We start from the raw sequence: 25,866 nt of genomic DNA on the forward strand, positions 1-25,866 counted from the left end.
GCAATTATCAGCGTCAACTTTTTGAGATTGGTAGTAAACCAGTTTTGCTCTTAGTTTAAGTGGTTTACAACCACTGCAATGGATATGACAAGTGCTTCTGGCAAAGGGTATATATTTAAGGTTTTTTACTCAGTGGGGGTTCTCTCATGTTGAAAGGCATTCATTTTACAACTCGTGTTCCTGACATTCAGATCAGTGATAAGGATTTGGCATAGGACGCGTTCTTGAATTTCACTGAAATTAATTTTATGAATAAAGCTTTTCTGGCATCCAGAACACTAATAAACACTTTTCCTTTAGAACATGGATCTTCCAAATGAATCTTTACATGCCTTCATAATACTCATACTTTTTTTTAGCTAGTATGGGCTTTTACATGTGGAGGGAGAATTATTTTATAACTAAAGCTTCTCTGGAATTCAGAGAACTGAAGAGGTTCTTCCCCCATTGTGTGTTCTCTCATGAACAGTAAGGTGACTTTTCACACTGAAGCTTCTCTGGCACTAAAGGCACTGATGAGGTTTTTCACCAGTGTGAATTCTCTCATGTAAAGTTAGACTGAGTTTATGACTGAAGGTTTTCTGGCATTCAAGGCACTGATGAGGTTTTTACCCAGTGTGAGTTCTCTCATGTAAAGCTAGACCGAGTTTATGACTGAAGCTTTTCTGGCACTCAAGGCACTGATGAGTTTTTTCCCCAGGGTGAGTTCTCTCATGTAAAGTTAGACTGGTTTTATAACTGAACATTTTAAGGCATTCAGAGCACTGATAAGGTTTTTGCCCAGTATGGGTTTGTTCATGGTGAGTGAGACTAGCTCTTTCACTAAAGTTTTTGTGACATTCACAGCACTCATATGGGTTCTCCCCAGTGTGAGTTCTCTCATGGAAAATAAAACCAGTTTTCAGCCAATAGCTTTTCTGGCATACAGAGCAGTGATATGGGTTTTCCCCGGTGTGGGTTCTTTCATGTTGAGTGAGAAGGTATTTACGACTAAAGTTTTTTGGGCATTCAGAGCACTGATGGGATTTCTGCACAGTATGGGTTAACTCATGCCGGCGTAGAACTTTTTTCCGACTGAAGGTTTTCTGGCGTTCAGTGCACTTATAAGGTTTTTGCCCAGTATGCGTTCTCTCATGTAGAGTGAGATCTGCTTTACATTGGTAACTATTTAGGCATTCAGAGCACTGATAAGGTTTCTCTCCAGTGTGAATTCTCTCATGTTGACCGAGAAGGGTTTTACAATTGAAGCTTCTCTGACATTCAGAGCACTGAAAAGGTTTTTCTCCAGTATGTATTCTCTCATGCCGAGTAAGGCTGAATTTACTTAGAAAACCTTTGTGGCATTCAGAGCACTTATGAGGTTTTTCCCCAGTGTGAGTTCTCACATTTCGAGTCAGATGTTGTTTGCGAGTGAAGCATTTCAGGCATTCAGAGCACTGATGAAGTTTTTCCCCAGTGTGAGTTTTCTCATGCTGACTGAGACTGGATCGACGACTAAAGCTCTTCTCACATTCAGAGCATGTATGAGACTTCATTTTGGAGCCAATATCTCCACATTCGGTTTTGTCTTGTATACATTCCATTATGAGACAAGATTTCTTTCTGAAGTTAATATCGCCAAGTTGGGATTTTTCTAGCAGAAACGCCATAAGACAAGGCTAAATCTTATTCAGGATGTGTTTAGCATCACCAACTCAAATGTGCTGCCCTTATTCAACTTAACACTTGGACATTTATTTAGCCAAAGATGACTTCTCTGTGGAGTTCACAGTTTATAACTTCTGTAGGCAACCTAATTCGCCCTACAACCTTAATATCAGCAGCCCCTGGTACTTATTGGGGAAGCTTCTCATGGTATTATTGCCTCTTCATTACATCCATGTGGATTCTCAAACCCTTTTCTCAAAATTATTCATTTATGAGTTAATGAGGCACTTATCAGGTCTTTGGTTGGTTTTCAGTATTTCAAAGCTAGGTACATATTCACTAAGCATGGGCGAATTTTGCGAATCTCGCGTTCGCGAATTTTGCGGATTTACGAACTCGCAATCCGCAAAATCGGCGAATTCCCGCGTTTTTTTTTTTTTTGTGTTCGCGCGTGTTTCTGCCAGTTCGCGAGGGTTTTTACAATTTCGCAATTTGCGAACTTACCTGTCGGGTCGCAAGTTTTGCGAACTTGTTGTTTCTACGTGTCCAGCCTGTTTGGGACACTCTTCTTCATCACTGCCACTCTCTGTCACCACTGCCACTCTCTGACTACTCATGCCACCCTCTGGCCCACCCATGCCACCCTCTGTTTCATCACCACACCCTCTGGTTGTCCAGTGTACATTATTTTCGGCAAAGCAAAGGACACCTTCCCTGCCTCAAGTGACCTGAATTAATTTGGGGCTGATTAATGTGTCACAGAATATTTTTTTAGCTGGCACCTGCTTCCTTAGTGCTTCCTGATTAGTGATCTTTTGCACTTGCTAAGTGCTTTCATTGTTGCAAAATTAGTTACAACACCTGCCCTGCCCCAACTGACAATAATGAATTAGGGGCTGATTAATGGATTTTAACTTCCAGCCTGGCTCCTGCTTGTCTCCCTTAGCTGTAATTCAGGACCTTTGTGGCATATGTGTAACTATTCTGAGGTTCAGAGCAGGGTCACATAATAGTTGCAACTGGCAACTGAACTCTGGAGAGGCCCCTCAGGAAGCACTACAGGAAATGGCTACTAATGATGAGCCTGAACTTTTGAACCTGGTAAGTAGTTTCAGTTTTGCTAAGATCGTATTTCTGCAATTTAGCACTTACTCGCGGGGTGCGAAGTTGTACTGGCAAGCCGCGAACTCACGCGAACAGTGCGAGCAAGCCATAAAATCCGCTGCTCGCGGATTTGCGGATTTCATGGGAAATTCGCAAATCTCGCGGATTGCGAATTTACCGACAATCCGCAAAATCCGCGAGCGAAACGGATTTTCCGCCCATACTTAATATTCACATAATGTATTGGCATGAACATTAAGAATACTATTGTGTATCAGTAGCAGCACATTGTTTCTTGTCACCCTTCTTACGGATGTCTTCTATGTCTGTATATAAGACTACAATAAGGATTTTGCAGGTCTTGCAAGGTAACAAATACCTGAGGTCACTTCTAATGGGTTAGAATGGTAGTGGACATGTGGACCTGGACTACAAGCAAAATGGTCATTGGTCACAGAGGAGCATTTATTTTCCCTCATTCTACTTCCCTTGGTCCCAGATATACCCACATCGCTAGTTCGTAACTAGCAGTTATCTTGGTCCTAACCTGACTACCTGGTCTTTTAAGCAGCTTCATTAACACTGTATAAGTGACCAACAGATATTTGTTTAAAGACAATTCACTGGATATGGTGCTCAAGTGTCCCATTTGCTGAGGTCTGTTAAAAACTCTTCAAGTCCCACTTGTTCTGTGTGTATTATCTTCTCTTGGATCGATTATAACTTTAGACTGATGCTTGTCCTCTCTGGTTCAGACAGATGATCTTCCTGCCCTGGGTTAGCATCTCCAGGAAATTCTTCATATACCATTAGAGCAGCTGGAAATCCATTTAGAGAAACTGCTTTGACATTCTTTATTTTACTCTAATCCGAGTTCCTCACATCTTTTTCCTGGATACTTTCCTCTTGTTGGAGCTCTGAAGGAACTTTACTTCTTTAGCATTTTTGCTTTAATTGTCTTCAATTATTTGCTTATTACCGACTACCATTTTGTCTTCAACGCCAACACTTCAATCATCTGTGGATTTAAAACCAGAGATTGTTAAAGAATGAAAACTGTAACAAAGGAATAACATTTATTAGCCAATACAGACATCCAGAGTCTGAGTTCATTTTGAGAGAGGGATGAGAGAGCTCAAGGCATTCTCGAGATAGAAAGCTTGAGAACAATGGAACACTAGGTTGAGGTCTAAAGATGGAAATTCTGATGAACAGTTTTGTGCACATGAGTAATCATCAGTAAGCTTTTCAAGTGTCTGATCAAAACTTTCTCCAACTCACTATGCGGTATACCTCTTTGCACAAGTCCCCAAACCAGGCAAGCAATATCTCAAAGAACAAGCATGCCCACCCTCATAAGAGTCTCCCCTTCCCAGCACCACAAATAATGCTACTTCTCCCGGGCAAGCATGTGTTAACAACTTAGAGTCGACAATAGACAAGATAAGAATAGAATTATGGAATATCATGGCCAACCTTAAGCTGGCAGTTGAAATAAAAACGGCTCAGGAAACTAGGAGACCGCATAGATCTCCAACCACCACAAACACACAGTATCAAGCACACCTAGATGGATCTCTATGCCTTTGCCAAATACAACTATACGCCTCAACAGGACAACAAACCAGATGTTAGTTGTGGACATTGATGACCTTTGCCAATCTTACATAACATACCCTCACCACGTAAACAACTTCTAAAATACACACTATAGCTGTAAATACTTCTCTGGAGCAACAAATCATAGCTTCTACTAAAAACCTCTCAAGAGTAAGACAGATCACCTTCATCACAGGTAATCAAGACAGAAAAAAGAGAGCCTAAAAAGACACTGAAGAGCTTACTGCACAACTGCAATCAGAAGCTAAATATGCCAATGACATAGCCAACCCCATCCTGTCACAATCTAGACCAGGGGTGTGGAATTTAATAAAATATCTACTTGTCTATGGGGCAGGTTGCTTCATAAATCTACTTGTCCTGTAACAAAATCCACTTGTCACTTTAGTGCCATGAAGTGTGGCGACACATTATGGCAGCAATCTCCTTATATAAGAGCTCTGATATAGCTTCTCGGATTATGAGAGGGCTCTTAGCAGAGTAGTGTTTGAATACTTGCGGTCTCCTTATGTTGCCACGTTTCTGCAGATCTACATACTGGGGCTTAAGGTAGTGGTACACAATAGTTCTAGGGTTAGAATGCCTTTTTGAGTCTGTGCAAACCTACTAACCTGTATATTTTAAGGGTTTTCAACAACTCTTCTCTGACCTTTTCCCATACTGAGAAATGTTGAAAATGTACTCCTTACAATGGCAGCCGTAAACCTTCTTCCAGAGTTGGGGAAAAAAGTGGTTAGTGGGAAAGTAAACTTGCAAACACTCAGATGTTCGCATGAGCAAAGATACACATGCATATTTGCTCATGACAAAATGCAATTCAGAAGTATTTCCTAGGGGTACTATTTTTTGTCCTACTTCTGTAAATTCTTGGGAGTTCATGAAAGCCGTATAGTTGCACTTAATGCAAAGGACATAGAATTCCTTTAATAATTGAGCCCTTAATTTGGTCTGGTGTTGACCATGACGCTTTGCATTTATTAAAATGCTGTCTCTCTCTCTCTGTATCGGCTGGCTTCACTGTGAGTGACAGCATTCTGCTTTCATAAGAAGCATATCAGCACACAGTAGTTTTGCTCAATGCCAGTAATTACTGTGGCAGTGTATGCTATTTGAGACCAAAAACAATTGTTGCTTTTTGCAAAGTTTGTTATAATGGTGAGGGGCCCGGCAGCTCCCACACCAATAAGGTTTTACAAAAACCATGCCAAAACAATTTGCACATTGACCAAACTAAAAAGCTGACCTGGAATTTCAGACCTAGTGGCTTGGTCGATGCTTGTTTATTTTTGTTTCCCATAATCTTACTGAAACTGTTTTTTTTTTTCCAAGACCTTTATTAGATGCACAGATTGTATACCCAGCTTTTTAATGCCCACAACCCGAAATAACAGGCCAGCAGCAATTGAATGTATTGTCGCAATATCCACCCAAGAGGTGGTGAGGAGCAGTTTGTTAACACAGCATGTCGCCTACAACCCTTCCGGGCCGGCCGCATTGTAAATAGATCAGAGCTGCTACATATTTCGTCATCTCACAAACATGTTCCAAAGCCAGTCTTAGGACAGCAACTAGACATTAGAGGTCTATTATTTTATTATTTTCACCCCCCTCCACCCCCTCCTCCCCTCAAAAACCTGAGAACAGATTTGAGGAAAACCAAAGTATACATTCTCTCCCTCATATATGACCACCATACATAGTATGTGACACAGCTGAGTTTCTGGGGCAGAGCGAGTGGAGGTACTGATCCCCCTTCAGGAGCATGATGAAAGCGCGCGTGGAGCACCCTGCCATCCCTTAGCTAAATGTACTGCAGAGGGAGCGGAACTTATGTGGTCTGTGAACATGTCCGCGATCAGGAAAGTGCACTATCTGCTCATGCGCTGCATGTATTTTGTGCAAGTAGTTGTGTGTTGGAGACTAGTGTGGGGTGAAAAAGCGCACCGGGTGTCCCTAGGCAGGCAGTGTAGGCAGGTTAGACTGAGGTCGGCCTTGAAGTATCCACTATAATTATGGCTCGTGTTCCCCCGACTGTCCCCGAGCCGACATTTATGCTTGAGTTGTGGAGGTGATTGTGCGGGGGGTCCGGGGAGTGGGGGGGAGGGGGGAGGGAAAAGGGGGGGTCTTAAGGGGAAAATCTATCAGGGGATGGGCTCTCTACAGGTTCCGTCTGCCGCTTTGCGCGGACCTGAGCTATTTGAGGGTCCGGTTCATCCGGTTCGTCGTCCTGAGTTCGGAGTAGGTAAGCAGTGAGAGGTCCCCATAGGTCCTTGGGGCGCATTTTATGGGGCAGCAGGTCAGCATAGTTGTGGAGTTGGTCCTGCCAAGTGGACATAGTTGACAGCCAAGTCTTGAATTTGGGGGCCCGTCCCCGTCCCCAACTGCAAGCCAAATGTCGTTTTGCCAGCAAAAAACCCAGTGCAAAGAATTTTCGGTGTTTCTTAAGTGAGGGGGGGGATTGCCCCAGGAGTGCTATTTTGGGGCAGGGAGCGATCACCAATCTCACCATGTCGGACATAGCATTAAAAACCTCGACCCAGTACGACGCTACAGCCTGGCAAGTCCAGGCAAGGTTGGCGAAGTCAGCACCCGCATGTTTACAGCGGAGGCAGCGCTCATCAGTGCGCAGTCCGAAGCGACTTAATTTAGCGGGTGTATGGTAAAGGCGGTGCAAGAATTTGAATTGTACCAGGCGGAGGCGAGCGTTACCCGTCACTGCGTTAGTGTGGGAGCAGCTTTCCTCCCATTGTTCGTCAGAGAGGGGGGCATCAAGGTCCCCGTCCCAATCCTGTCTAGCCTTGAGAGGCGGAGGGTCAGAGGCAGCATACGCGTGCTTGTACAGCATGGACACCACGTGTGTCGGTGTGGAGGAGGGCATGCAATGGGGCGACGGTTTCCGGTTCACCCGGGAAATCTGGAGTGATTGCCCGAATATTCTGCCTCGGTCTCGTGTACAGGAAAGTATCCATGACCGTAGGCATGTGCACACCAAAGAATTGCGCAGCGGTACGGAAACGGCCCTGAATATACAGGTCTCCCCACGTATGCAATGCCAGTTTAGTCAACATCTTGCGACCAATTTCTTCGCGGGTGATGCTTAGTCTTTGATCATGCGCCAGTACCATGCAAGGGGAGTATAGAATGGTAGCGCCCATTCGTTTCAGAATCCTGCGCCATGCTAGAACGGTGCAGTCCACTGTAGTGGGGTCGCGGTCAGTGACCCGCGTATCCAAGTAGAGGTAGCCAGACGGTTTTTCAGGTCTCATGTAACCGTCTTCAACAGCAAGGTGAGCCATAAAGGGAGGAGGGTGGAGCCAGTAGGCGGCAAAGTGGCCCTGCGCACAGTCATAGTAGAGGCGGAAGTTAGGCACGTCAAAACCCCCCTGATGGTAGGTAAGCATGAGAGTTTTTAGTCTGACCCTGGCCTGCTTTCCTCCCCATATAAGCCGGGATATCTGGGAGTCAAGGGCCCGGAAGAAGTATGCTCCAGGGCTGTAGGGGATATTAGTAAAGAGGTATAGCAGCTTGGGGAGCACCACCATCTTGATTAGAGAGATCCGCCCCGCCATAGACAGAGGGAGGTGGATCCACTTAGTGACACTGTCTGTCAGCTTATCAAGGACTGTGCCGTAATTTGCTCGCATAAGGGCTTTCCGATTTCTGGTGATATTTATTCCTAAATATTTTAGTTCTTCGTTTTCCCATACTAACGGGTAATCAAGAGGAAACTGTTGGGTCTTGTCTGTAAGGGGGAAAAGGGATGACTTCGCCCAGTTTATCTGTATTCCCGCGATGGCGCCGAATTTGGTGACCTCGCGCAAGATGGGATTTAAGTTTTCCTGTGGCTTATGAACATATAGTGTCATATCATCAGCATATAATGATATGAGTAGTTGTCGTTCAGGGTAGATAAGGGATCTGTGATTGTGGCTCTGCCGGAGTTTGGCAGCCAGGGGCTCAATTGCGATCGCGAAGAGGCCCGGGGAGAGCGGGCATCCCTGTCCAGTGCCTCTATATATTTCAAAGGGGACTGAGCGTGCGCCATTTAGGAGGACAGAGGCTTGTGGTTTATGGTACAATAGACAAATCCAGTCCAGGAAGCTAAAGGGGGTACCCATTCTTTCCAGCAGGTTTAGAAGGTAATCCCACTCTAGGGAATCGAACGCCTTTGTGGCGTCCAGGAATATCGCAGCGGCCTCGCAGTTGGGGTCTATGTCCTGCAACACCGCCTGGAGAGTGCGGAGGTTGTGAGAAGTGGCGCAATTTAGGACGAAGCCCACCTGGTCCGGCAGGACCAGGCGCTCCATCAATAGATTGAGGCGGGTCGCTAAGACCTTCGCTAGTATTTTGACGTCAGTATTTAACAGGTAGAGGGGTCTGTACGAATCGCAGTGCTCCGGTGGTTTACCCGGCTTTAACAGGGAGGTAATTAGGGCTTCCCGCATACTTGTCGGTAAAATGCCGTCGTCTAGGGCCGAGTAGTACACATTTTTGAGAATCGGGCCAGTAAGTATATAAAAGTTTTATAGAAGTCTATCGGTAGGCCATCAGAGCCCGGGGCCTTGCCCGATTTCATGGACATGATGGTGTCTTTGATTTCATCCACTTCCAATTCCAGGTGCAAAAACATTTGTTGGGTCGGGCCGAGCCAAGCAATCGCGGTGTCGTCTAGGTAGGTAGAAAGATCTAGCGGTGTCTGCCTATGGGAGGTGTATAGTGTAGCGTAATGATCCGTAAGAACCTTGAGCTGGCCTGCGAAGTCTCTCTGGGGCGTCCCATGACAATCAAGTAATGTAGTGACAAAGTTGCTGTGTCTGGGCGGCCTGATTGCAGAAGCGAGCGCTCTACCCGGTCTGTCCCCCTCTCCGTATATCCGTGCTGTAAAGGGTTTCCCCATGAATTTACATTCTTTGTCTGCAGCCTCAGAGTAGTCATTAATTTTTTCCCTGAGTTGAGCTTTGACTTCGTGTCCGCCTGACCCTTGGGAAATTTCGCTCTCCAGTCTGCCTATTTCCACTTCCAGTTTCCGCAAGTCACCGCGAAGGGACCTGAGGACTCACTTGGAGATGCACCAACCGCGCACAGTGACCTTGAACGCCTCCCAGACGGTGGTAAGACTGGAAACTGAGTCGACATTGCGGTCAAAGAAATCCGATATGTCTTGCTCTAGGTCAGCTTTAAAGGCTGAATCAGTTAGGTGTGCGTGGTTCAGGCGCCAGCTTAGGTAAGGGGAAGCATCTAGGGGAACGCGTAGTGTCAATAGAACCGGTGAGTGGTCCGAGAAGGTGCGGGGAAGGTGTTGTGCCTTGACAAGCCATGGGGTGAGACCAGCGGAAAGAAAGACATAATCAATGCGCGCCCAGGTGGAATGGATTGCGGAGAAATGTGTACCCTGTCGAAGAGAAGGGTGTAAGTGCCTCCATGTGTCAGTCAGGCGGTGCTCTTCTACAATGCCCAGGAGGGTGCGTTGTGTGTGCGTATAATGACTGGCTTGCGGGTGCGACCTGTCCACTGCAGGGATCAGTGCAGTGTTAAAGTCCCCGCCGAGAACTATGTGAGATATGCCAAGGGTTTGTATCTTGCCCCACATGGTGAGGAGGGCATCAGGGTCGTCAGTGTTGGGGCCGTAATAGTAGGCGAATAGGACAGTGTGTGAGTGTAGTTTCCCCCAAATCAAACAGTATCTTCCATCAGAATCTACCTCTGAGCCAAACGGGGTAAACACCATACCTCTTTTGACCAGGACAGTGGTGCCTCTAGCATAATTTGAGTAAGATGAGAACACTCTGCATGATGCCCATCGGGAAGCAAAAGAGGGGGACGTAGTAGGCACTAAGTGAGTTTCTTGCAACAAAGCGACCGAGACCCCATGTCTGTCCATATATCCCAGTATCTGTCGCCTCTTCCTAGGGTTATTCAACCCGCGTACATCCCATGCTACAAGCTGAAATTGCACAGCTGGTTGCGAGTTGTTCACGTCACCCATCCCACCCTAGAAATGAAAACATGGCACATGCACGCAGCGCGCAACAGCAAACAGAACATAGCAGTAAAACCAGTACTTTCGCATAGCAGACTTTCCAAGGCATTCCTCAAATTCCCAGTGATGTCCACCGCGGCTGCGCAGGTGGACCTAAAACAGGTAATATACCTAACTTGTCCGGCAACCCCAACAGGCCGGTAATGCAAAACAGCAGTAGCTCGTGACGTGTTGTGCAAAAACACAATGTGAGCTATCTCAGTATGAAGACAAATAAAGTCCCCACCCACACCAGCATTCCCAACTGGCCGGGAATCAAGGACTCCCTTTCCCCTCCCAAACTTTAACAACCCCAGAACAAAAAATACGATAAAGGTTTGTAGGGGATCACCCATTGGGGACGGATATCCAGGGGCGCCAAACCTGCCCACCACCTCCTTGCTTTCACCCGCAAGACGCACGGAGGCCCTAGCTATCCTATGCGGGACGGAGGTGGGCGACCAAGCACTTTCTCAATCTTAATCCAGTGAGATTTAAAACAGAAATTGTACCTCACCAATGAACGCAGATTTCCGTCACGTGGAAGGCCTCAGGCAGCATCGTTCTGATCAAAGCGGTATCTCAGTTTGTCAATCTTGTTGAGACATAGGGGACTGCGATCTGGAGCGTCGGGTTTCACCCTTGTCCCCGGCGCGTTCTTTTTGGTGGCGCTTAAGGAAATCCTCCACCTGATGCGGATTTAGAAAGAAATGTTGTGCACCCTGGTGCGATATTTTCAGTTTGGACGGGTAGAGCATGGCATAAGGAATTTCCAGGGATTGGAGTTTCTTCTTCACCCCTGCGAACTTACGTCGAGCCTCTTGGACTGAGGGGGTAAAGTCAGGGAAGAAAGAGAGCGTTGTGTTGCCATATGTCACTGTTCCCACCTCCCTCGGCTGGGCACCTGGTGGAGGGCGGGCAGCGAGAGATCTATGAGCTCTCTCCACTATGAGGTGCGGGGAGGACTCTCTACCAAACAGTTCCACGATTAGTTTTTCCACAAACACCTCCATTTTACCTGTGTTGGTGGACTCTGCAAGTCCCAGGACGCGAACGTTGTTGCGACGGGACCTCGCTTCTAAATCCTCGTTCTTGTCCGCTATTATTTTGAGCAGTCTGTCCATCTGCGTGACTTGCTTGGTAGTGGAGGCAGCGCCATCTTCAAGTACCGATATCCTGTCTTCAGTCTCCTTGATACGAGTGTCATGGTGTTCAACTTTCGCGACGACACTGTCCATGCGTGTATTAATGGTGTCTATTTTGGCATCAATCGTGGAGAGGCTCTGTCTCATGCCCAGCAAGAGCGTTTTCCAGTCTTCTTCCTGGGGCGCAGAAGCGGTGGGGCTGTCCGCTTCCTCCGATTGCGTTTTGGACGCCTTTTTCTGGGTTTCAAAGGGTATTTTTGACTGTCTAGCGTCATTGCGACCCATGTCGCGCCGGGGAGCCAGCGATGTTGCGGCCAAAGAGGAAGCCAGGTCGCGGGGCGTTAGCGACCGAGTGGCGGGCTGAAAGTGGCGGGAGACGAGTGCCACAGTGCCAGCGGGGCGCAAGGCTGCAAGTGTTTAGGAGCCTGGCTGGTGCGCGTCTCCAGCGTCGCGCGGCTTCCAGGTCCCAGGCTGCAGGAGAAGTGATCGTGTGGGTCGTCCGATTTGTACCAGCCGCCAGCCCGACCCAGTACCACCAATGTAGGGAGAGAGCAGCGTGCGGTCGGAGAGGTGGCTCACAGGCACTCGGGTGCCACTAGGCGCGTTTGCAGGGTTAACGCTATCGCTCCCAATCGAGAGAAGAGGAGGGTATAGGCCCGGCAAGGGAGGTCAGAAGGGCCCAATAGTAGGCGAGCCTGATCGCAGGCCTCCGTGGGTGTGCGTTGCATGGTCCCTCAGAGGCAGGAGGCAGGGGGGCCAGAGCCCGAGCCAGTGTTATGGCGGCCGCTCCGGTTCCGAAACAGTCCGGTCGCACGCCACAGCGCTGTGTGGAGTAGGTGCCGGAGTCAAGGAGGGTCTCGCGGGACAGTTGACAGCAGGGCGTTTAGATGAAGCACAGCGGGTGTAGCGCGGGCCGCCCCCGAGCCAAACCGTACATAGGGGCCCCAAGGATGGCAAGGAATCTGGGGAGGGGGGGGCAGCGCGTATTAGCCCACTTCCGGTCGGTGTAGCTGAAGGCGGCAGGAGGGTCGCAAGGCTCACCCACCTCTCCCACGTTTGGGGGCTGCACCACGTGTCCTCCAGCAATGGCAGTGAAGATGCTCCCAGACGACCGGCCGTGGGGGTGGGGGGGTCCCCCACGGCGAATCAGCCTGGGAGGAGCTGCGGGAGGAACTCTGGTCTACACTGGCTCCGCAGCAGGCGTGAGGGGGCCCAGTAGGTAAGCACTGTGGGGGGTTGCACAATGCCCAAGAGTGAAGCGCAGAGTTGAGGGCTGCCCCGGAGGCAGAGTTCAGCAGGTCCCTTCTGGCTCTGAGCTGATAGGCCGCAAGCCTCGGCCTGAAGTGAAGCTGGGTCCGGTGACACAGTCCTGCGGCAACTCCTCCAGACGTACGTAGGTATTTCAGGCGTATTGTAGGCGGCCTCCGGTAAATGCCGCGCATCAGGGGCCAGAAGTGTGTTGAGGCTCGGGGGGGGGGGGAGAAGTGCGAGCCGGCCCCTCCGCCGAACGAAGACGCCACGAACAACCGGCGGCGGGGGTCCTGAGGCGACGCGCACCACACCAGCAGTCGCAGAGCAGATATCAGCTCCCGGGAGATTTGCAGCAAGCGATAGTGCCGGGGAAAGAGAGGTCTTCCGGCCGGCGTGTGTAGGCCCAGAAGCACCGGACTTTCCCGACTGCCAGATCCATCGGCAGTGGTCGGGGTCCCGAGGCGCCACGCGCCACACCAGCAGTCGCAGAGCAGATATCAGCCCCCGGGAGAGTTGCAGCAAGCGATAGTGCTGGGGAAAGAGAGGTCCTCTGGCCGGCGTGTTTAGGCCCAGAAGCACCGGACTATCCTGACTGCCAGATCCGTCGGCCGTGATCCGGGGTCCTGAGGCGACGCGCACCACACCAGCAGTCGCAGAACACATATCAGCCCCCGGGAGAGTTGCAGCAAGCGATAGTGCCGGGGAAAGAGAGGTCCTCTGGCCGGCGTGTGTAGGCCCAGAAGCACCGGAATTTCCTGACTGCCAGATCCGTCGGCAGTGATCGGCCCCTCCAGCATCAGTGACAGTCAAGGGAGAACTGCTCCGTGGCTTCCGATCCCGTAGCCCTCAGGGGGAGATCTTGGTATTGATCTGTCCGTCTCGGCGCCAGGAACAATCCGGGATATAACACAAGCCGTTTGCACTGGAAAGGATGGTGAAGGATCGTGTGAGAGCGCTCGGTCAGTCGGGTGCCTCACACCAGTGCGGCCATCTTGGTTTGGCGCCACCTAGCGCCCCCTTACTGAAACTGGTTACACTGATTTCCCATAATGAACAGTTTTGGGAAATAGTAGAATGCATTAACACGTTCCTAAATGATGCTGCAGCTGCAAAGAAATGGTACCTGAAATTCTACAGTAGTTTAGCTAAATGTTTTTTTTTTCTGCATAGAGTTGCCAATTTAGATGCTTTGGGTACTTTGCACTGCTGATCAGTGTCAAAGTACAAGTGTTCCCTGTGTAAAGTGTAATGGTAATTGGTTGGCCATGATTGGTATGTTTGCCTTACTAGTAAAGTCCCTAGTGATGTGCACTGCGTGTGCCAGGCCTAGTAATGCAAAGGTGCGCGGAGAAAGGAACTCAGTCCGGCAGTGTAGGGCCTGCGCGCAGTTTGCTAAGTTAGGATGTTGTACTGACAATTGCAACCACTTGTCAGCCCTCATTTTCCCTTTTGCGTACACAGTGGGCACCCCTGTGGTAGGTCCCGGGTAACCTCTGGGCAGGGTACAGTGTAAGTAAAAGGCAGGTCATATACTGAGGTGTGTGCTACTTCGTGACAGGAAAAAACACTCCTGCCATCCTGCCCATAGAACAGACCCAACCGTCCAGTTATACAACCATTTTCTAACCTTAACTTCTCAAAAACTACTGAATGGATTTACATTAAATCGCAAAAAGAACAGTCTGTGGACCAAGATCTAGCTTCCTGCAGAAGTTGGTGTAATTCCATTAATCAGTTTTTGCTGTAGCCCATCCTAAAGAAGTCTATGAAAAATGCATGGGGATTTTGCGATTTGTGACCCTCCCTTTTATCTTGGCCACAGCTTGCTGTGTCACCACAAAACTTTCCAGGAAGGAGATGAGGTAGATGAACTCTTTTTTGAAAAGTTGGAAATTGGGTCAGAGTTATTACCAAAACACCCAAATACATTCTGTCTCGGAAAACAGACCTATCTATAACTTCCTAGTGACAACACCACTAGGTACGAATATGCTACTTACCAGTATGCATCTGTTCTTGGCATGTAGGGCTGCTGACATTCATATCTGTGCATAGATCGCCGCCTAGTGTTGGGTCCGGATGATTGCACATTGTTGTCCTGGAGAAGTCTTCGAAGTATCACGAGATGAATGGCTCCTCCCCTGGACTACAGTGCGCATGGGCATCCTCTCCATCCTCAGATTGTTTTTCGCCATTGTGGCAATGATGGAGTAGATTACGTAAGTGATGACCATGCTAACAGTAATTCTGAATGCTGCAGCCGCTACAGGCGCCGGGGAGGAGGGTGGGCGATATGAATGTCAGCAGCCCTACATGCCAAGAACAGATGCATACTGGTAAGAAGCATATTCGGTTCGAGGCATGTGGGCTGATGAATTCATATCTGTGCATAGATTGCATAGAAGTACCTCCTTTTAGCGGCGGCTGCCCGTGCCAGCTGCAGCAGTCTGAAAAAGAGTCTTGAGAACAGCCTGTCCTACAGCTGCTTGCTGTCTAGAGTGTACATCTACGCAGTAGTGTTTCGTAAATGTATGTATAGTGGACCATGTGGCTGCTCTACATTTCTCTTCTAGTGGAATGTTCCCTAGGAAAGCCATGGATGCTCCTAACTTGCGTGTTGAGTGCGCACGTGGAGGAACCGTTAAAGTGTGTTTCGCTTTTTCATAACATATCTGAATGCACTTAACGATCCACCGGGCTATTCCTGACTTTGAAATGGGGTTGCCCTTATGCTGTGGAGCAAAGGCAACAAACAGTTGTTTGGTTTTCCTGAAATCTTTCGTTCTATCTATGTAGTACATGAGGGCCCTCTTGACATCTAGTGTATGCAGGGACCTTTCTGCAACATTTTCAGGATTTGGGTAAAAAACCGGCAGTTCTATTGTTTGATTCATGTGGAACTGCGAGATCACCTTCGGCATAAATGTAGGGTTTGTACGTAGTACCACTCTGTTTGGGTGAACTTGAATAAATGGCTCTTGAATGGTTAGTGCCTGGAGTTCACTAACTCTTCTCAGTGAAGTGATAGCTACAAGGAAAGCTACTTTCCAGGTAAGAAATGGAATCTCACATGAGTGTAGAGGTTCAAAAGGAGGTCCCAATAATCTTGTAAGGACTACATTCAGGTTCCAGACTGGTGAAGGTGGATGTCTGGGAGGGATCACTCTCTTGAGTCCCTCAAGAAAAGCTTTAATAGCAGGCACTCTAAACAGCGATAGGTGCTGTCTGTTCTGCAAGTACGCTGCTATTGCTGACAAATGTATGCGGATGGAACTATAGGCTAGATTACATCTATATAGGTGTAATAGATAACAAATAATGTTCTGAATAGATGCATCTAGAGGGTTAATGTCATTATTGTTGCAGTATATGACAAACCTCTTCCATTTTGCTGCATATAATGCCCTAGTCGTGGGTCTTCTTGCTTCCTTGATGATGTCCATACATTCTGGAGGCAAGTTGAGGTATCCAAATTCTAGGACCTCAGGAGCCACATCGCCAGGTTGAGCTGTTGCGGATCTGGGTGCTGAATTTTGCCATGGTTCTGCGTCAAAAGTCTGGGTGTTAGTCGCAGCCGACTGATGCGGCACCACGGAAAGCTCTACGAGCGTGGTGTACCATGGCTGGCGTGCCCACGTTGGAGCAACTAGGATGAGTGTCATCGAGTGTTGCTTCAGTTTGCGTGCCACTAGCGGTATCAATGGAGCTGGGGGAAAAGCGTACGCAAATCTGCCTGACCAGTTCATCCATATCGCATTGCCCTGAGACTGCGGGTGTGGGAACCTGGTGGCGAAGCTTTGGCATTTTGCGTTCTCCCTTGTAGCGAATAGGTCTATCTCTGGATGACCCCACTGTTGGAAGTACGGTTGGAGTACTGATGGATGTATATCCCACTCGTGCATCTGACGGCTGAGCCTGCTGAGCAGGTCCGCCATCTGGTTGTCCTTGCCCGGGAGGTGCTCCGCCATAAGGAACATGTTCCTCTGAATGGCCCACTTCCACATGCTCTGAGCCAGATGAGACAACTGTGGAGAGTGTGTTCCTCCCTGCTTCTGTATGTAGTACATGGCAGTCATGTTGTCCGTCCGGATCAACACGACTTTGTTGCACAAATGTACTTTGAAAGCTTTCATTGCCATGAAGATTGCCATCAGTTCTAGATAGTTGATGTGCATCTTTTTCTGCTGTGTCGTCCATAGTCCCTGCACTGTGTAATGGAGTACATGAGCTCCCCATCCCTGGAGAGATGCGTCTGTCGTCAGTATTATCTGTGGTACAGGCTCCTGGAACGGTCGCCCCTTGCAAAGGTTTTGTTGATTCCACCAATGCAGAGAGTTGTATGCCCGACCTCTCACCAACACTAGGTCTTTCAACTGTCCTTGAGCCTGATTCCACTGACGTGCCAGGCACTCCTGAAGCGGGCGCATATGTAGTCTTGCGTGCGGGACTATGAAGATGCAGGAGGCCATCATGCCTATCAACTGCATGAACACTTTCGCTGGAAGAGAGTGTTTAGGTCTGAATTTCTGTATCAGCAATTGCATGCTGTTTATCCTCACTGAATTTGGCTGTGCTTTGGTCGCCAGAGTGTCTATTGTCGCGCCCAGATACTGCCGTACGTGGGCGGGTTCTAGATGTGACTTTGGGTAATTCAGTGAGAATCCCAGATCGTGAAGGAGATGAATGGTGTGGGACATGTGGTTGGCACACAGCTGGGCAGACTTCGCTTGGACAAGCCAGTCGTCCAGATAAGGGTAGACATGTATGTGCTGCCTCCGTAGGTGTGCTGCCACTGTCGCCAGACACTTTGTAAATACCCTGGGTGCTGTTGTCACTCCGAAAGGTAGGACCTTGAACTGGTAATGTTGGTCCTGAATGGTGAACCTGAGATATTTTTGTGTGATGGGTGTATTGGTATGTGAAAATACGCATCTTTCAGGTCCAGTGTTGCAAGGAAATCTCCCTGACTTAGCAACGGTAGCACCTGCTGTAGGGTGAGCATGTGAAAATGCTCTGACAGAATATACTCATTCAGAGGCCTTAGGTCGAGTATGGGTCTTAGAGACCCGTCTTTCTTGGGAATTAGGAAGTACAGTGAGTACACCCCTGATCCTTGTTCTGCTAGAGGCACAAGCTCTATGGCTCCTTTTTGCAGCATGCTGGTGACTTCCTGCTGCAATAACTGCAAGTGCTCTGCGGACATAGGACGGTGTCTTGGTGGTATGTTTGGTGGAGTGTCTGTAAGCTCTAGACAATAACCGTACTATACAATATCTCTCACCCACCTGTCTGTTGTGATGGACTTCCAGACAGGCAGGAACTGTTGTAGTCTACCCCCAACAGGTGTTAGATGGTCGGGGGCAGTGACAAGACGTCACTGTTTGTTGTTAGCAGAGGATCTGGAGTTGTTGTTTCCTCTTCCTCTGTCTTTGACGTTGTTTCCTCTGTATCCACCTCTGTTGTTTTTACTGTAGGTGGGTTGTGAACCTCCCTTGTTGAATTGGCCCTGTTGTGTATTTTGGCCTCTTGACGGTCCTCTGTTGCTTGAGCGACGAAAAGAACCGCCACAAAACTGCTAGGTCTGTAAAGCCCCCATTGATTTTGCGGTTTCCGTATCCTTTTTTATTTTCTCTAGTGTGTTATCTACCTCTGGGCCAAACAAGTAGTCCATGTTGACTGGTTGATTAAGAATTGTTGTCTGTATCTCTGGTTTGAACCCGGAGATTCTTAACCAGGCGTGACGTCTCAGCATGACTGAGGTATTAATAGCCCTTGCTGCAGTGTCAGCTATGTCCAGTGCACACTTAATAGAAGCATTAGATATGAGCTTCCCTTCTTGTATTAGCAGTTCTGCCCCTTCTTTGTGTATGTCTGGGAGGTGCTGCAGTAAAGCTTCCAGAGTGTCATAATGAGCTCTGTCGTATCGTGCCAGAAGTGCTTGTGTGTTGGCAATGCGCCAGATGTTTGCTGCCTGCGCTGCCACTCTCTTCCCCGATGTTTCTAGCACTTTGGACTCTTTATCTGGGGGAGGCGCTTCCCCGGAGGTTTGTGAGTTCGCCCTTTTCCTTGCGTTAGCTACTACCATGGAGTCTAACGGCAATTGTCCTCTAATATAGGGTGGATCCACCGGGGCTGCCCTATACTTTTTCTCTATCCTAGGGTTTATCACCCTTGCTCTGGTGTTTTCCTTGAAAATATCATTGGCGTGTTTGAGAACGCCCTTGAGCATAGGCAGAGTTTTTACATTTCTTTCAGAGGTTGCGAATGTGTCCATAAGGAAGTCCTCTTCAATGGTGTCACTGTAAAGTTCCACATCGTGGTTTAATGCGGCCCTTTCAATGAGGGCATTGAAAGCTGCAGTGTCTTCGGTAGGCGATGTTTTGACATGATAGACTGTGCTATCGGGGTCATTTCGAGGGTCGGCAGGGTCTGCCCATGTTAGTGTCTGATCGTCACGATCAGGGTCCATGGCGTCGTCATCACCATCATTGGTGTTGTCCTCTGCTCCTGCATCTGTAGGTGATTGGGGTTCTTGATTAAAAGTCTGCACCCTCTCCATCATTACCGGCGTTGATGGTGATCCCCTTTTCCTCTTCAGGGGTATCTTGAAGGGCTCCATTGGCTTTTCTGGGGTTATCTTCCTTTTGAGTATGGAGAGTCTCCCCGTCTCCGAGTCAATAAATTGTCTCGGTTCTTGTTCTTCGTCTTCTTCTGCAGCCCTTGGAATCGCTGTCGATGGTCTGACAGGTTCCGCAGTCTTTCTCAGCTGGAAGATCTTTGGCATGACTGGCGGCAGTAGGCCATATTTTATCGGCTCCGACGTAGCCAGTGCGGTAACCAGCTTCGTGGCCGTTGTTTTCTTTGTTCCGGGCATTGAAGCTTTATCCTTGATCCTTTGGAACGACTCCATCACCCTTATGGTCATGAATTTAGAGTCTTGAGCCGGTTCGACAGATGGTTTTGACCCAACGGTATTCTTCGGTCCCATCTTCGTCCTAGGATCGACGGCTTGTGTCGATTCGAGCCTCATCTGGGCAACGACTCTCTTCGGTGCCAGTTTCTTCGATTCGATGGCTTTCTTGGCCTTCGTTACCGTGGTACTCAAATCGAGGGCTTGCTGGAAGGTTCCAGAAGCGAAGTCCCTCATTTCTGTTGTCAGCTCCGAGGGTATCGATGCCTTGGCGCCGCCCATAGCCAGTTGCAGTTTCGGTTTCGATTTTGTCTGCAATGGCTTCGGTTTTGTTTTCATGAAATCAACTAAAGTTGGTTTCGAAACCGATGGCTCGTATATAATGTTTGAAGCCGGGCCTTTTTGCGGGGCTGTTGAACTTGATTGTAGATCTTGGGTAAGGCCTCGTGGGGATCCCTCGACCTGAGCCGAATCGATATTTTGTTCATCGGCCCCCGTTTCAACGGTTGGGCCTAGCTCCTCAGAGGTATCTTCTTCGGCCCCCAAGGCCTGAACGTCGTCTCCTACCTCGTCGACGACTTCATGCTCTTGTTCTTCTTCCTCAAGATATACATCTTCTTCTTCCTCATACTCCGATGCCTCTTCGGATCCATGTTCCGATGGCTCGGGCTGGGTCTGTATTTCGATTACATCATCGTCTCCGGTCTCGAAGATGTTCTCCGGCTCCGGCGCTTCTCTCCTCGATTCCAGTCGAGCCGCGCGCCGAGTTTTGAGGGTTTTCCTTGACCTGAATAGAGCACAGGCCATACACTGTCCCTCGTCGTGCTTAGGGGACAGGCATTTGTTGCACACAGGGTGTGCATCGTTGACTGCATACTTTGCATTGCAAAGTGGACATCTTTTGAAGAGGCCTCGACTCTCCGTGGTTAAAAAACTCGATGTGAGAGAAGAGCGGAAGCCTCCCGAAGTCGATGTCTAACGAATAAAGTCTATCGATGCCGATCGCAAACGATACCGACGCTCGAAAGCCTTCTGGCTTCAAACTAAAAGTTTCCTAACTTGAGCTAAGATTTTTACCATCCGAACCCAATGGTGGAAAAAAACAATCTGAGGATGGAGAGGAGGCCCATGCGCACTGTAGTCCAGGGGAGGAGCCAACTATCTCGTGATACTTCGAAGACTTCTCCAGGACAACAATGTGCAATCATCCGGACCCAACACTAGGCGGCGATCTATGCACAGATATGAATTCAGCAGCCCACATGCCTCGAACATATAATATATATATACACAGACTTCTTTCTCCAAGACCTGGTAAAATCTTTGCCTTCCTTTGTGTTAGATACAGGTGATTTCCTCAAGAAAGTGTATGATGTAAGGTGGAAATCTAGCTATCTACTAATATCTCTGGATGTAACCGCATTATACACCAGTATACATCACATGGACGGCCTGAGAGCAGTGCAGCACTTTCTAGGCTCCAGACCAGAGGGGTTAAAAGACCATACCCGCATGTTTATAGACATGATCAGGCTATGTCTGGAGAGCAATTTCTTTCTATTTGGAAAACAGTTGTTTCAGCAAATCAGAGGAGTGGCAATGGGGGCCTGCTTTTCTCCCAGTTACGCCTGTCTGCACATGGGCTACTGGGAGGAGCAGGTCCTCTTGTCGAAATTTGCAGACACCATGTCCACCAAAATAGTGAAATGGTTGAGGTACATAGATGACCTCTTTGTAATTTGGGATGGCTCAGCACAAGAGGCGACTGAGTTCATTGACAAATTACATGACAATGGTTTGAATCTACAGTTCACTAGTCCTATAAGTGACAAATCCATATGTTTCTTGGACATAGAAGTTTTTGTAAGAGGGGACAAACTTGAAACCAAGCTGTATCGGAAAAACACAACAGGCAACAGTGTCCTCCATGCAGATAGCCATCATCCTGCCCATCTTATAAGGAGCATACCTTATGGAGAAATGCTCTGTATAAGACGGATCTGCAGTACAGAATCAGACTGTAAAGCAGCCCAACAACTATGCAGCAACAGATTCAGACAGAGGGGTTACAATAGCGAGGTCATAGAAAGAGCAATGAATCGAGCCAATTCGCAGGACAGGGCATCCCTCCTATCTGTAACATCCCATGACGCAGTACCCTCACAGTCCACAACGGTGCATAATAAGAAAGCTAAAACCCGCAAAATTGAAAGTGAAACCAAATTGATTTTCACTTTCAATAACCAACACAGGACTATTAGAAATATAGTCAAGCGCAACTGGTCACTGATTACGAGTGACCCAGTACTGTGCAATCAAATTGGTGGGGCACCGAGTATAGCGTACAAGAGAGCATGAACTCTAGGCAATTGTCTGGTATCAAGTAGCCCTGAGATCAGGACTACGGGCTTGTGGTTAGATTCAAGCAAGGGGTTTCTGAAATGCTCATCTTGCAAAGCTTGCAAGAATGGAGTAAGCAGAACAGAGTATTCCACGCCATTCAACAGCATACCTACCACCATCAAGTACAAACTGACGTGCCGCACCGAGTACGCAGTGTATGTGCTGGAGTGTTCCTGTGGTCTACGCTATGTCGGTAGCACGAGACCACAGGTGTACAAACGTATACTCCAGCACTTAAGGGCCATTACCAACGGGAACACTGCGTACCCGGTAGCGAGGCACTTTGGTGAGACTCATGACAAGAAAGCATCTGAGTTGAGGTACTTTGTCATTGACACGGTCCCACCTCAGAGAAGAGGCGGTGACCGGGAACAACTATTGCGTAGGCTGGAAACTCATCACATTATCCTACTTGATACCAAAAATCCTCATGGACTCAATGCAGGGGAAGATTGCCACACCTATCTTTAGGAAACATGCAAACAGTAATATTTGTGGTATTCAGTAACAGGTTAGGTGCCTCGGCATTTTCATTTATATTTTAACTGCAATAATATTGCATTTTTCTAATATTCACGTCAACAATGGGTATCACGCAACCTTTTTTAGCCAAGATTCAGTATTTGCCAATTTTGTACATAGGTCCGCTTGTTGCACATTGTGGTTAAAAAGGCCCACTGGGGCATAATAATGGTAACCTTTGGTCTATTAATATCTATGAGTATCAATCAACATCGGATGTACAATCATAAAAGGTGGAGTGCAGGAATTACTGGGAGATAACAACTTCATTCCCAGAGTGAGAGTATATTTTTATATATATTTATACTTTTATATTCTGTTGTGTATTTATTTTGGAATATTCATATATTTATCTAAATATTAGCACATCCCCCTCCCCCTTTTCCTCCAATTGCTGCTTCAACTGTATATATATGAAGATATTGAAGAAGTGTGGCTCACTGGTTAGAGGCGGCAGACCCGTAAGCAGAGGACGGCCCGGGACCAGGGTTCAATTCCCGACGCGGCAGGGTCGTGGACCAGGGTCAGCGGACTCGATAATTCTCGCTTTGGTGCCTACTCTAGTCAGGGACCACACTCGGCAACTCTGGGCATTAGCTTGCCTCATCTTCACAACGGCCCCCCCAGACCGCCGGGGATACTTGGTCGCACCTTGGAGATACCCATTAGGGACCATCTCTCAGGGTGAGCCAGGACGGGTTCCCCAGCGGTCGAAGCGCAGAGATACTCCTCCGGGAGTTGATTCTAGCGCTATATAAACCCACAATTAATTAATTAATTAATTAATATTTATATTGGTGATTATATATTTGTATTTATGCATTTATTAGAACCGATTGCACAACATGTTATTTATTGTTGGGAATTTACTGACCACCTCAGTTTATAGACCATTGATAACCATGGATTAACTTTGCACAAGTGTGTGTTTCTACATTCATGCAGTAATGGACTTTTAACCGTATGGCTTTTATGTCTATTGCATTTGGCACTGTATCATGGTATCGTATCACTTTAAAAGGAGCACATCTGCCCCAAGACGTTGTCATGTGATCAAGGTGCTTCGGGCACCGAAATGCGTCTTGGTCGAGTGGTGAAGAGCACAATAAACTGCTGAGCACTATACCTGGGTTTGCTTCGTCTTCTTTTGCTGCCGGACCTCTGCAGGACGTCTCTATGCCGAATATATATATATATATATATATATATATATACATACACATACATACATACACACACACACACTTAAAACTAAATGTTTTAATGAACACATTCAGATTAAAATTAGCAACTTGAGTTTGTAAAGCTTGTAGATATTACATTTCAGTGCACATAAAGCTTTATTGAAATTAATTGCCAGAAGCATCATTCAACTTGAACATTAGTGACACTGTTACACAATAACAGGGCGCAGCCCCTCCAAGTTGATGAACTGATGAAATGCATCGATCAGGAAATGAAACACCAAAAGCAATTTTGACCGGTACAGCCAAAGATTCCATTACAGGACATAAAAACCCATATCAGCCATGGTGCAGGGTGTGGACACCACAAATGACTGCAGAGTAACTTGTGACCAAACTTTAGAGTTGTGCCAGAGGCGGTAAGTCTTGAAAAAGCTGTTTATTGTTTCCTGGAATTACAGTCCCTGTGCAGACATACAAGGCCAGGAAGCTCTTAAAGTACACACAATGGAGATGGAGCATGCGCTGCAGTAGAGCAAAGGAAAAATAGAAACAAACACATAGGAAAATAAACACCAAACAGAAAGTGAAGGGAGAATTGAGAGTGAAAGCACAGTGAATGGATATAGATTTCCTTTATAAGGCATTCTTCACCCTCTAAGTTTTAAACAAGCTGTACATAATTACATTACAACACAAAGGTTTTAAACAGAGGGACTCAAAGAACAGAGCAGGTGAATTTTTAGAGACAGGACACAACATGCTTGGAGAAGGTAGCAAGTTATCCATAGTTATAACTGTTAAGTTTCTCAGGTCCTGGAGTGATGTGCTGTGCTAATTTTATTTTTTCTTTTCATTCTAGGAGTTATGGTCTTGTTTTTCCATTAGAAAACCAAGATGTCAAGGACTGGGTAATAAAGTAGGGGCACACAGTTTGTTTGGTAATTGGACCTGTGCTGCCTTCATGATTTTCTCCTCCAGCATCAAGTATCCCAGGGTTGCTGGAGTCATCTTCGTCATCTGTAACTCATGCTCTCCTCCTAGTAGAGCCTTGAAATATGATGAGTTGCGAGTGATGGTGTTCTCATCTCACCAGGCTGTAGTCATGGGGCCATGGACAACAGTGATCACATAAAGCTGAGGGGCTAAGTCGGTATCATCCTTGTGATGAATCCTCGACTTGGCAAGTACCAGATCGCCTTGTTGGAGCTTCGACGACTTGGCTGTGTGGTGATTGTCAGCATAATATTTTATACATTTTTTGCATCCTCATCCTTTTGTTGAGTTTGACATGATATTCATGAGTTTGGACCCTCCATACAGTAGGGCGGATGCCCACAAAGGCAGCAGAAGAGGAAGATAAAAGACAATGCAAGTGGAGACGTACAGTTCATCGTTGAAAAAGATTCCCAGGTTTCTACCTGATATATTGGGATGGGAGAGAGGAACTAGACAGTGCCTAAAACTTTGGTGCTATTCAGACACAGCCAATTGTTTGTCAACCATTTCTGTATGTGTTGGAGGCAATGACGCAGTTAACTTTTTTCTCTAGTTCTTTTGGGATTGTATGTATTATGGTATTGACAGCATGGTGGTAGCCACTGTTGATGTTGTCGAGTATAGAAGTGAGTGGAGCCATTGTAGGTGGTGAATAGAGTTGGTCTGAGAGATGAACCCTCAGAAACATCACTGGTCATTGCAGTTAGTTCAATGCGATCTGAGCCACTGGAGTGAAACACATTTGAGTCCAAAGAGGTCTAAAGTTGAGAAGACAGAATGATGCAGTTGTCTGTATATAAAGCTGCGAACAGGACTAGGAGGATCAATATGCAGCTTTTACTGTAGTCCATGGCAGAGAGGGATGCTTACCTGAGGTTCAATAGGATAGTTTTAATAATTCTTTGGTGCCTGATGACTGGCTAGAAGTCACTAAGACACTTCCAGGATTTAGTAATACTGGTCTAGGCCAGAAATCAGTCTATAATTGGCAAGGACATTCAAGTCACTGGCAGGTGTCTTTACAAGAGGTGTCATTATAACAGCATGTATGTCTGGGATGTT

The 25,866-nt window shown here is 47.4% G+C and overlaps 1 protein-coding gene across 1 annotated transcript in view; it reads right to left on the reverse strand.

Annotated features, from left to right (window-relative positions):
• Positions 1 to 503: 503 nt before the first annotated feature.
• The window catches only part of LOC147662095 (uncharacterized), a 42,049-nt gene continuing 16,686 nt past the window's right edge, over positions 504 to 25,866 (reverse strand). The window contains 3 exon segments of the mRNA XM_086951115.1: positions 504 to 1,658; positions 11,278 to 11,772; positions 19,031 to 20,483. Coding sequence (XP_086807241.1) covers positions 504 to 1,658; positions 11,278 to 11,772; positions 19,031 to 20,483 — 3,103 coding nt within the window.

The sequence above is a fragment of the Lissotriton vulgaris genome, unplaced genomic scaffold (genome assembly GCF_964263255.1).
Source record: "Lissotriton vulgaris unplaced genomic scaffold, aLisVul1.2 SCAFFOLD_2894, whole genome shotgun sequence".
Lineage (NCBI taxonomy): Eukaryota > Metazoa > Chordata > Amphibia > Caudata > Salamandridae > Lissotriton > Lissotriton vulgaris.